This window comes from Lepidochelys kempii, chromosome 1 (assembly GCF_965140265.1).
Source record: "Lepidochelys kempii isolate rLepKem1 chromosome 1, rLepKem1.hap2, whole genome shotgun sequence".
In the NCBI taxonomy this organism is placed as follows: domain Eukaryota; kingdom Metazoa; phylum Chordata; order Testudines; family Cheloniidae; genus Lepidochelys; species Lepidochelys kempii.
The window spans coordinates 129,333,563-129,346,533 of record NC_133256.1 but is presented as its reverse complement, the minus strand read 5'-3'; the positions used below and the strand labels follow the sequence as shown (position 1 = coordinate 129,346,533).

The 12,971-nt window shown below is 52.8% G+C and overlaps 1 protein-coding gene across 7 annotated transcripts in view; it reads right to left on the bottom strand.

The window, feature by feature from the left end:
- STS (steroid sulfatase) overlaps positions 1 to 12,971 on the bottom strand; it is a 178,872-nt gene that overhangs the window by 65,512 nt on the left and 100,389 nt on the right. For all 7 annotated transcript variants that reach the window (XR_012160073.1, XM_073354348.1, XM_073354328.1 and 4 more), the window contains one exon: positions 10,388 to 10,525. Coding sequence is in view for 6 of the 7 variants with exons in the window: in XM_073354348.1 (XP_073210449.1) it covers positions 10,388 to 10,525 (138 nt within the window). In the remaining variant the exon portion in view is untranslated. The remainder of the gene's footprint in view (positions 1 to 10,387; positions 10,526 to 12,971) is intronic.

Below are 12,971 nucleotides of genomic sequence, written 5' to 3'. Positions count from 1 at the left end.
GAAGCATCCTGCGATTGTAGGGCCTTTTTCCGATCCTAAGTACATTCACGTATCCGGGCAGAGTTCCTCTGGGCGGCGTCCACCGACTCCCTTGACGCCTTCGAGGAGCGGTGGGCGCTGTCCGGGGTTCTCTGCTCGGTGACCCCGTCCGGTTTCCTCCGTCTGACCCTTTGATTGAGGGGAAGAGCGAGAGATTCCAGCCCCAGCCATTGCCGCTGTGGATACCATCATTACTGTCATCTAGGAGGGGTCCTATAATATCTGGGTGTCTACCCCCCCCACCCCTGAACCGCCCCCCCCGCAGCCGTGCCAATCTTGCCGGGCACTCTCAGGAGAGGGATAATCGGTGACACTGGGCGCGGCACTAGGTAACTCGAGGGGGTGGAAGACCACGAGTGTCGAGGAAGCCCCCCCGCTCTAGGCCACCAGGTAACTCAGGAGGATGGAAGACCACGAGTGTCGAGGAAGCCCCTCCGCTCTGGGCCCCGGCTAACCTGAACACTTCTCCCTCCTGAAAGCTGCTGTGTTATACCTTCTGTTTGCGTTGTTTTGTTGCATAGTTTGTTTTGTTTCCTTTGGTAATTCTTTGTAAGTGTTACAAATAAACTTCTTTTCTGTTTCAAAAAAAAAAAAAAAAACCTTCCCTGTTACCTTACCCAGGGAAAAGGGACCTACTTAGCCTGCTCTCCTACTGCTACCACCCTCTGGTCTGGGCTTTCTTTGCTTTTTGCCCCTGCTCTTGGCTTCCCCCCCGACTGGGCCAGATGCTCTCCCCTCTTTCTTTCTCTGCTGTTGCTAGAGTGCTGGCCGGCTGTTAGCCCCCCCCCCCCCGCCCGCCCTCGGACGCTGCTGCCGCTCCAGCTGAACCCCCCCCCCGAGGGGGGGGGGCTGCCGGCCCACTTCCCCGGAGTGGGGGAGTGGAAGGACCCAGCCCCCAGACCCAGCTGCTTGCTGTATGTCTGTGGACCCGTCTCCGGTCGAGAGGACTCTTATCACTTGCTCCGGCATTTCTGGAATGCAAAAAAGAAAACCCGGAACAGACAGAGAAAAAGCCGTCCACCGGAGGAACACCGCCTGGGGAATCTACAAATCGCCGTGGAGGGGGCCTAAGACTGAGTAACTTTCGAACTGTGCTCTCGTGTGGGGGGAGGCCTTGACTGTGTCTTAACTGTGTTTGTAGGGACGCAGCGGGTGTGGCACGGAGCTGCCCCCCGATCCATCTGTGTCCTCCCAACCCCCACACTACGATCTTCACCCCCCCACTCCACCATCTTTGCTGGCTGTCTAACATCTGACTCTGGACTCAGCTGCTCGCCCTGATTCCACCACGTGGGACAGAAGCACCAGCCAACCAAACAGGACTCTCTGGACAAGCGTACGGTGGTTCATGTGCCCTCCCCCCCCGAATTGTCCACCCCACAGCTTGTCCCTTTCTACCTGACCAACTCCTGTAAATCACCTGCCACCACCCCTGCTGGGACATTGGCAATGGAGGGCACCGGGGTGACCTCCGCCGCTGCCATGCCCATCGCCTCTTCAGACTTTAGGGGAGCCCCCCCAGCCGGCGGGAAAGGCCAGGGTAAGAAGAAGGGGAAGGGCCCTGCTAAAACCACCGGGCCCTCCATGGCAGGGGCCACCCCCACTGCTGCAGCCCTGCCACCGACCATGGCGTCCTCCCCCGCTGCCCCCTTCACCAGCTCTGCAGATGTCCCTCCCTCAGCCCCCAGGATGTATGCCTGGGTGGCGGCAGCCCTCCCATCTGCCGCCTCATCATCTCTCCCATCCACCGCCTCCGCTACCATCAATAGCGGCCGGGGCCCCTTTCCCACCATGACAAGGAAGCACGGTGTCTGATGCCTCCTGGTGCCCGCCTTGCCCCATGTGGAGACCTACGTGTGGGTGTTGGCGAGGGTGGTGGGGCCCTTGGCCATTGTGGCGGCCTCCAAAATGTACGGGAAGGTCGTTTTCTCCTTAGCTTCGGAGGCTGCCGCCCAGGAAGTGGTAGAGAGGGGCCTGGCGGTGGGGAGGGTGTTTGTCCCCCTAGAGCCGCGAGAGGACCTGGGCGTCCACCTGGTCCTGACCTCTGTCCCTCCTTTTCTCCCCAATGTTGCCCTGCTACTCGCCCTTTCCACCCTGGGGAAACCTGTTTTTGTTATCAGCCCTCTCCCGCTGGGCTGCAAGGACCCCACCCTCTGTCACATTTTTTCATTCCGCTGGCAAGTGCAACTTTTACTGCTGTCGGCGGCGTGCGACGGAGTGGTGCTCGAAGGGTCCTTCCTAGTCCCCCACCAGGGGGCCCGTTACCGGGTGTACTTTTCCATGGGGGAAGCCCGGTGCTACCTCTGCCGGGCGTCGGGGCATGTCCGGAGACCGGCCGCCCGGTACCCGAACCTGCCCCCCCCCTTCGGACCACTGCTACTCCCGCTCAGGCCCAATGCCCAGATGAGTGGGAGAGCCCCGCCCTCGCTGCTGACAATCTCGCGGGGCCTATGGAGGAGGGTGTGGCAGAGATACCACCAGGCATGGGAGAGAGCCTGCCCCAGGGAGAATCCTCCCTCCCTTATGCTGCCCCACCGTTCCCCCCGCAAGGCCCTGAGCCATTGCCTTTACCCCCTGACACGACCCCTGCTAAGCAGCCCCCAGATGATGCCATGGAGGGCTGGGCCCTAGTCCAGGGGAAGTGAGGCAAGTGGAAGGCTTGAGCTCCGCCTCATCTACCCGAGGCGGAGGCCCCCCGGAAGACCAGGAAGGGGGGCACAGATGCCGAACCTTCCGCTTTGCCCATGAGTGTGTCCCATCCACCGGTGTCAGCCGGGAAAGACATGGCAGCACCGGAGGGTAGTGTCTCCCCTCCAAGGGAGACCCTCCCCTCCGAGACCCTCAAAGAAGCCCTTTCTATCCTGACGCTACCCGAAGCCCCCGTGAACCCGGAGGCAACTATTGTGGTGAGTGCCGGCGGGGAGAACCCCAGGGCGATGGAAAGTGTCCTCTCCTCCATGTTCGAGGAGATCAAGGCCTTAGATCTGACCCTGGTCGCCCAGGGGGAGGACGACCTTTTGCCAGCAAATCTCGATCTGGGCGACCTCACTCCACCCCTCTTTTCCCCATGCTCCCTCCCCTTAACTGCTGCTTCCGCTCCCACCTCCGAGGAGCCCCTGGACTCCTCCACCGACCCAGCCACTGTTGGCACCCCGCTGACGACCACCGAGCCTGCTCAGGTGACAGCCGGTGCCACGCGGCCGGGGCACGAGTCGCCAGGGGCACCCCCCGTTGGTGCGGAGTAATTGACTTCCTTCCCAGGCGGGGGCCCTACAGAAGATAATCCACCTCCTGATGCTGTGGCCGCTAAATCCATCACAGAGCGCACACCCAGTGTCATTGAGAGCTCCCTCCCCACCCCCTTAACCCTTGAGCCTGATCGGGAGGCGGCACCATCCAGCTGCTTGCCTCCCGAAACCCAGAACCTCGCCTCTACCCCTACCCCTGCCCCTACCCCTATCCAATTTATCTCCTGCAATGTCATTGCCACCCCCAGGGCTGTCTCCTTCCCTTTCCCAACTGATGACCCCCAGGGAGCGGTCTTTGTGTTCTCCTGCCCCGACCCATTAGGAGCTGCTATTTTCCCTCCGCCGCCCCCTATCGCCCCAGAGCTTGAGGCAGACCTAGAAGCTCCAGCCCATCAGGCACCCCGTCGAGGGTCTGCACCCTGCTTGTCCGTTTTAGTGGACCACAGGGCTGCACCAAGGGCCCTGCCGGGGAACAACCGGGAAACCGTAACCCCACCCCACCATGAGCTGTGAGGAGAGCTGCGTTAGTTTTCAGAAGATGTCCGTGGCTCCCACAACAAGGTACAACTTGCTCTCCAGCGATGGGGGGACTTTTCTCAAATCTTCCTGGTCACAAGGGAGAAGGTAAAGGGACGGGGAAGCAGGATGCCGCGGCCTACTAGCGAGTCCGCGTCTTCCGTGAACAATTACTCACCTACGGGATGGGTCACGGACTGCTGCGCGGCCTGCTGGGAGATGTGAGCGTCCCTGCCAGTGAGAACCCCCCCGACCCTCCCCATGACACCTCTCACCATCGCAACGTTGAACACCCGGGGTTGTAGGATGGCTCTCTGCAGGTCCCAGGTGCAGGTCCCAGGTCCCTCCTTCGGGAGGGAGGGTACTCTGTGGTTTTCCTGCAGAAGACCCATACGGACCAGACCACCGAAGACAGTTGACAGCTGGAGTGGGGGGACAGGGTCTACTTTAGCCATGCCACGGTTCGACAGGCTGGAGTGGCGACCCTGTTCTCCCCCAACTTACGGCCCGAGGTGCTAAGGGTCACCGAGGCCGTGCCGGATAGCCTGCTGCATCTCCGGGTCCGTATAGAGGGGCTCGTGGTTAACCTTGTTAACATCTATGCCCCGACATCGGGCCCGGAGCGGCTACAATTCTACCAGCGGGCGTCCGCTTTCCTCGGCACCTTAGATTCTCACGAGTGCCTGGTCCTGGGAGGGGACTATAATACCACCCTCAAGGAACAGGACCACTCGGGGACCGAGCAGAGCCCGGCCGCTGTGGACACCCTCCGGGAGATAGTCGAACACCACTCCCTAGTGGACATCTGGCGCGACCACCACCCGGATGACACTTCCACGTTCACCTTTGTCCATGTGGAAGCCCATCGGTCGAGCCACTCCCGGTTTGACTGCATTTATTTATCATGCTTCCATCTCTCACAAGCCCACTCCTCCAGCATTCGGCTGGCCCCATTTTCTGACCATCACCTAGCCACCGTGACAGCCTCCCTCTGTGTGGAGAGGCCGGGGCTGGCCTACTGGCATTTTAACAACAGCCTGTTGGAGGATGAGAGCTTCGTGATGTCCTTCCGGGAATTCTGGCTGGCCTGATGAGGGCAGTGGTGTGCCTTTCCCTCGGCGCGGCGATGGTGGGACCTGGGGAAGATGCGCACCAGGCTTTTCTGCTGCAACTACACCAAGGGCACCAGCCGAAGGAGAAATGCGACGATAGAGCAGTTGGAATGTGAGGTCTGAGACCTGGAGAGGTGTCTGGCTGCCAGCCCCGAGGACTCGTTCCTCTGCAGAGTGTGCCGGGAGAAGTGGGAGGAGCTCCGGACCCTCGAGGAGCATCGGGCCCGGAGCGCCTTTGTTCGATCCCGCATCCGCCTCCTTCAGGAGATGGATTGCGACTCCCGCTTCTTCTATGCCCTGGAGAAAACGAGGGGGGCCAAGAAACACATCACCTGCCTCCTGGCAAAAGACGGCACCCCCTTCACAGAACCGGTGGAGATGTGCGGGAGGGACTGAGCCTTCTACGCAAGTCTTTTCTCCCCGGATCCGACCGACCTTGGTGCTTGCAGAGTGCTCTGGGAGGAGCTCCCTACGGTCAGCGTGAGCAACCGAGACCGGCATAGTTGCCTCTCACTCTGGCCGAGTTCTCAGAAGCTCTCCGTCGTATGCCCACTAATAAGTCTCCAGGCATGGATGGGCTGACCGTGGAGTTCTACCGCGTGTTTTGGGACATCCTCGGCCCAGACCTAGTCACCGTCTGGGCCGAGTCTCTGCAGAGCGGGGTCCTCCCTCTTTCGTGCAGGCGAGCTGTGCTTGCCTTACTGCCGAAAAAGGGGGATCTCCGCGATTTACGAAATTGACGTCCCGTCTCGCTCCTCAGCATGGACTACAAAATCGTAGCAAAAGCAATCTCGCTGCGGCTAGGATCTGTGCTGGCGGACGTGATCCACCCAGACCAGACTTACACCATCTCAGACCGCAGTATCTTTGATAACCTATTTCTGGTTCGGGACCTTTTGGAACTCGGGCGTAGAGACAGTCTGTGGTTTGCCCTCCTGTCCCTAGATCAGGAGAAGGCGTTCAATAGGGTGGACCACGGGTACCTCCTGAACACTCTGCGAGCGTTTGGCTTAGGACCCCAGTTTGTGGGTTTTCTCCAGGTGCTGTATGCCTCCGCAGAGTGTCTGGTTAAGCTCAACTGGACCCTGACCGAACCGGTCAGCTTCGGGCGAGGAGTATGGCAGGGGTGCCCCTCTCGGGCCAGCTGTATGCTCTGGCGATCGAGCCCTTCCTCTGCCTCCTCTGCAGGAGGTTGATAGGGTTGGTGCTGCGGGAGCTGCAGCTGGTCCTGTCAGCGTACGCCAATGACGTGCTCCTCGTGGTCCAGGACCCGGGCGACTTGGCGCGGGTGGAGGCTTGCCAGGCCATCTATTCGGCAGCCTCCTCTGCCCGAGTCAACTGGGTCAAGAGCTCTGGCTTGGCGGTAGGAGACTGGCGGCAGGCGAGCTCCCTCCCACCCGCGCTTCAGACCATCCGGTAAAATGCGGGTCCGTTGCTCTACCTCGGCGTTTACCTTTCTGCCACGCATCCCTCTCCGCCGGAGAACTGGGCGGGGTGATAGAGCGGCTCCGGAAATGGACGGGACTACTCCGATGTCTCTCCCTTCGTGGGAGAGCGCTGGTGCTTAATCAACTAGTCCTGTCCAAGCTCTGGTACTGGTTCAACACCCTGGTCCCGGCCCCGGATTTCCTGACCAACCTCCAGACATCGATTCTGGGGTTCTTTTGGTCAGGAATGTACTGGGCCCCTGTAGGGGTTCTTCATCTACCCCTGAAGGAAGGAGGACAGGGCCTGAAGTGACTGCACACTCAGGTCTGCGTCTTCCGCCTCCAGGCCCTACAGAGGCTCCTTTATAATCCAGGCAGTTCGGCGTGGAGCATACTGGCGCACGCCATCCTGCGCCGCATCCGAGGGCTCCGATATGACCGGCAGCTCTTTTATCTCTGTTCAGGAGGTCTTCCACGAGACCTCTCTGGGCTGTCGGTCTTCTACCAGGACCTCCTCCGGACTTGGAAATGGTTTTTAATGACCAGGTCCGTGGCGGCCACCGAGGGGGCAGATCTCCTCGCGGAGCCCCTGCTACACAATCTCCAGCTCCGTGTGCAGGTGGTGGAGTCCCGCTCGGTGCGCCATTTCTTGATCCTGGCAGAAGTCACGAGAGTCGGAGACCTCCTGGACTACGACCGGGGAGACTGGCTGGATCCCCTGATGCTCGCCCGGCGCATGGGGCTCTCCAGACCTCGTACCCCCCGGCGCGTACTTTAGGAGGTGAAGACCGCTTTGCCGCCCGCTACTAGAGCTTACCTCGATCGGGTCCTGCTCGAGGGCATGCCCCGCCCACCCTCTACCCCAGGCCCGCTGGACCTTTTAATTGGACCCCTGCCCCGTAGACCCAATCGACCCCCTCAGCCCTTTACGGAGAGCCAGCTGCATGAACTGCAGCCGCTATGCTTCCAAACTGCACCAAGGAAACATCTATACACGCTCGTGCTCCACACCCTTCACACCCTCACCCTAGTGTCCCGCCCCAACACAAAGTGGCGAGACCTTCTGCCACCTTTGGAGGGTGAGCAGCCCCGGTGGGCCAGCCTATATTCCATCTTAGTTCCGAGGCCCGTCGGGGACATCAGTTGGTGGCTCCTTTACGGAGCTGTGAGCATGTGCACATACTTGGCGCTGTTCAACCCCATCCCAGATACTTGTCCCTTTTGCGGTGTGAGGGAAACCCTGGTGCACGTATATTTGGAGTGCGCCAGCCTGCAGCCCCTGTTCCGGCTTCTTACAAATCTTTTATTATGTTTTGGTTGCATTTTTCCCCTCACCTTTTTATTTATGCACTCCCCATCCGTGGCCTCACAAAGTCGCGGTATCTCCTAGTTAACCTCCTCCTGGCCCTGGCTAAAACAGCCATCCATAAAACCAGAGAGAGGAGGTTGGCCGATGGAGTTTCCTGTGACTGTGGGGCCGTTTTCCGATCCTCGGTCCGTTCACGTATCCAGGCAGAGTTCCTCTGGGCGGCGTCCACCGACTCCCTTGATGCTTTTGAGGAGTGGTGGGCGCTGTTCGAGGCTCTCTGCTCGGTGTCCCCGTCTGGCTCCCTTTGTTTTGACTCTTTGATTGGGGGAGAGAGTAAGGGACCCCTGCCCCAGCCATTGCTGCTGTGGATACCACCACCTTAGAGGGGTCCTTTCACACATAAGTGTATGTGCCCCCCCACCCTCGGGTTGCCCACCCCACAGCCTGCCCCTTTTGTTGGGTGCTTTCAGAGGAGGGAATTGTTGGTGACACTCGGGCGTGGCACCAGGTAACTCGAGGGGGTGGCAGACCTTGAGAGTCGATGAAGCCCCCTCGCTCTGGGCCACCAGGTAACTCGGAAGGGTGGAAGACCACGAGAGTCGAGGAAGTCCCCCGCTCTGGGCCCAGGCAAGCTTGAACACTTCCCTCCCCTGAAGCTAATGAGAAAACAATTGTGATTGGTTGCTGTGTTACACATTGCATATGCTGCTGTTTTGTTTTGTAAGTGTGTTATGCAAACAAAAAAGTACCTTTTTTGCTTCAAAAAAAAAAAATTACTCTCCTATAGCCATCTGGCCTGACCCTGTCACATACTCTAGTTTAAATGAAAGTTCCAAACGAAAGTACATTCCCCAAATTTATTCACTTATTTATGAATATTGTCTCATTCATTTTCTTTCTCAGATTGTATCCCCCATTTTATGTCTGACATTCTAAAGCGCTAACATTTTTAGAGCTTCCAAAATGTGGCATGCCTATAGCTATGGAAGTGTAAGTCTATGGTGCTTTGAATATGGCAAGTGCTATATAAGGGCTAAGTATTAATATAGTTCTAATTCAGGTTAATGATAGATTTATCTCAGCTGTCAATCTCTATGGTACAATAGGATCTATTGTATATTCTGTAACCTCACAGCTGTGGTTGCTGCAATTTTTGCCCTACTAATATCTGAGATTATTTCTCACACACTTTATAAACAGATAAAAGTTATATAGCTTTCTCACATGGTGGCCCTACTATACTTTTATTGCTTCCTGTGACCCTCTTTTCCCTACCTCTAATTCTTCTCTGAAATCATACTCAAAAGCAATGTTCTACCTCCTCTATAAAATTACAGATAGTAAGTTTAGGAACTGATTTTCCAATTCTCTCCCTCCATCACCCAAACAGGAAGGAAAAAGAAAATTAATGAACCATTTGCATATAAATTTCTCTGGGAAGAGTGAGACTATCTAAACCTGTCCATACAAGCACCAGGCATCTCTCTCCTATTTTGATGGAAGTTAAACTCCCTTTCATCATCACAGGCCTGCATTTCAGAGATGCTATGCACCCACCACTTCCATGCTGAAAATCAGGCCCTGTTTTAGCAACTGGTACCAATGAAAACTTCACAGTGCAGTGGAACTATAACAGTTCTCTCCCTGTCCCTCTTCTTTACCTTCTCCCCTCACCTAATATTCCCCCATCTTCTCCATCAGCTACTTATTGGTGAGTGGGATTGTGATATCAAAGGGAAGTCATCCTCTTCTTCCCTCTCTCTCTTTCTTATCTTCCTCTTCTCACTCTCCCCTTCTCCAGAATCACCTTGTCATCTATAATCATGTGAATATCATGACCCCTTTATCTGAATGAGTTACCAAATTCATCAGCATATTTTATACTGCTATTGCTTGAAGTGAAATGGGTCAGCAAGTGACATCAAGTCAGGAACACATGAACAGACAAAAAGAAAAGATAACCTATTCAGCTAGATTTTTTCCTATTCTGACATGCATCTTATCTTGCTAAAAACACTATTCTCCTCTACAGCAGCATGATCCCATGGACAGCAGGTCTTATTACAATAAGGTAAATTTACTGATGGTCTCAAGCCTCTACAGAATTATTTGAATTTGAAGTACGCATTGATTGTCTCAATAGCTGTAGTGTGAGAAAAGCAATCAATCTGCATGCCTGTGACACCACTGATCATACCCTTCTCTTGAAATCTTGTGCTCCTTTGGCTTTCATAACTCCGTCCTGTCCTGGTTCTCCTCCTATCTCTTTGGTATTTTTCAGTGTCTCTTTCATTGGGTCTTCCTCCTCTGTTGCTTTCTATGGGTGTCTCAGACTCTGTCCTGGGCTCCCTCCTCCTCTATCTCTCTACACCCTTTCTCTGTGTGACTTCACCCACTCACTTGGCTACTATCTCTGATGACACACAGCTACCTCTTCACCCCTCTACTGTCCAATCAGGTATCTCAGCCTGTCGCACTGACATCACTAGTCTATTTAAAAGCATTTTCAGAAGCGATAAACACCTACAAATCCCACTGAAGTCACTGGAGCTGCAGATGCTCATCACTTTTGACAACCAGGCCACTGATGTTTTTGTGTCTAAATATGGATTTAGGATTATGAACATTAGAAGTTTAATGATAGGAACATTTGGGGCTTACAGCAGATTGCACCCCGTGCAGAGGAAGCAGCTAATTTTTGACATACGTTTCTAAAAATCATTATAAGAAGCTCACCTTTATAAATTCCATTATACCCCCCATGGACTTCTCCAGTGCTAGAGACTTCTTCAACATGTGCCCCCTGGTCAGATGTGAAGTATACAAGTGTCTTATCATTCAGACTCCATTTCTCTAGCACATCCAGAATCTTTCCTGAAAAAATAAAACAGAAAGATTTAAACTTTTACTTGTAACCTGAAAGTAATAAACATTTTTGCTCTTATTAATTTTGCAGATTTTTTTCTTAAAAAAACATTATTATGTATAGCAACTGGCACCATTCAGAACACACTAGGTGGTTACCACACAGAGGTTGCTGCTATCGAGATTGTGGCTTGATTGCTGCAGGGCCTCCTGATGTATAAAACAAAAAAGATTTGTGCCCATCAGAGGAAAGGGCTGCTCCTCAGAGAAGCAGCGACCCCATAACAAGGAGTTTGAAAAAGTTGATCACAACTGAAAGAGTCACAGTATGCAAAGTACAGTTCACAACATACTAGAGCTTTGCCACATGGAAGCCTTCAAAAGAAGCATGGCTCACCTAGTGTATGTGCTGGAATAAGGCACTCTTACAAGAGCAATAGTACAGAGAAGAAATGCCTCTTAAGCTACACAATTTCATTATCTAACTCTGCCAATCAATCACAGCTGGAAAAATGCTCTCGCGCATATCAGACTAGACCCTTAGTAAACTCGAAAAAAAGTTTCAAAATATAAATTTACGTATTTAAGAAGAGTTGGGCCACTTGGATATGTTGTGAGACTTCAAAATATTTTGGACCTAATTTTCATTTATACAGAGGGCTCTTTACACTACTCTGACACTGTAAACGGGCCTTGCAATGCGCGTAAATTACATTTAAACCAATTTTAAAACTCCTTTACACTGCTCAAGTTTTGTAAACGGGATTTAGTGTAAATGAGAATTAGCGCCTAATGCTAAAGTACATTTTTGTACTGAAAGAAATGCAGGATTATTGTCACTGGAAACAGACCAACAAAAAGATACAGCACAAATAACACAAGTATACCCTTCTCAGCACTGCCCTGCCAATGAGCCTTAATTTAGTTCTTCAGAAAATCCATACAGTATAAAGATAATTCAGTCTCCATGACCATTCTCCTCGTCCTCTCTACTTAACCAGTCAAGAAAGGTGACAATATGGGTGGCTAATTTGATTTGTTCATCTGTCCACTAAAAACTGGTTCCCCAGCTGAAGCATTGAGCTACCATGTTAAGTAGCATGATGCAAGAACCCAGAAATACAGAATCCATTTAATCAGGAGTGAGGCCACTTAAACATTTTTCAGATTATAATGGCTTTCTGCCATTATCAACCTGTTCTGGCTTAGAAGCAGTTACCTTATCCTTTTGCTTACCAATCCCCTTGCAAGTTGCAATTCTGTAAAATCACAGTTCTGTAATGTACTGAGCACCTCCTGGAAGGTGCTGAGTGCCTTCATTTCCTACTGGCTTTAATGACTGGGTTCTAATTAAAGGGATACAACCTGTTAAATAATCAGTGTCTATTGTTCCGGTTTGTAAAATAGTAGAAAAGTAGCTATATAAGAATAGGAGAATTTGTTTACATAAATTTTGAAACTTGGTGGGAGTTGAAATTTCCCAACAGAGCTGTGGAAAATCTGTTACAAAGGCTGACATTTTAAAGCTGGTGGGTTGTGGGGGGATTTGGTTAACAGCTCATGCAGCTCCATCTGACAAGTCTTTTTGCTTGTTGTAGCAGGTAGGCTAAGTGCCAAAGAAAGAAAAAGGCAATTTTCCATTGGTTGTGCTTGCTAAACACTGTGGTGTCTGCTGATAAAGTGGTGGTGATGCAGTCAGGAAGTTAGGTTGGACATTGTGTGGATACATATGATTTTAAAAAGTGAAGGACAAGACGACCAACTCTAATACACTTTTCTATTTAAAATCTGCAAACTATTTTTCTTAATGAACTAGGATTATGTAATCCTTCTAGACCAGTGGGTCTCAAACTTATTTGATCGGGCCCCCTTCTTTGTGTCTGTAGTCATTTGCGCCCCCTCCCCAACTACTTATACTGCCAGCCAGATGTGAAGGCAAGGCAGAGAGCAGCTGCTGCTGGCTGGGCACCCAGATCTGAAGGCAGTGCTGTGGCAGCAGCAACATGGAAGTAAGAGTGGCAATGTAAAAAGTGATACTCATCAATATCACTTTTCACAGTTGTCAGGGTTCTCTGCCCGCTCTGAACTTTAGGGTACAGACATGGGGACCCGCATGAAAGACTCCCTAAGCTTATTTCTACCAGCTTAGGTTAAAAACTCCCCAAGGCACAAATTCTCCCTTGTACTTTGGGTTAGATAATGCTGCCACCACCAAGTGATTTAGACAAACTCAGGGAAAGGACCACTTGGAGTTCCTACTCCCCCTTAATATCCCTCCATGCCCCCGCACCCCCTTTCCTGGGGAGGCTTGAGAATAAACAAGATGAGCGAAGACCAACCTTGGGGTTATTTTAGGACACACAAAAAACCCCAATCAGATTCTAAAAGAAACAGAACTTTATTAGAAAGAAAAAAAGGTAAAAGAAGCACCTCTGTAAATTAGAATGGAAGATAA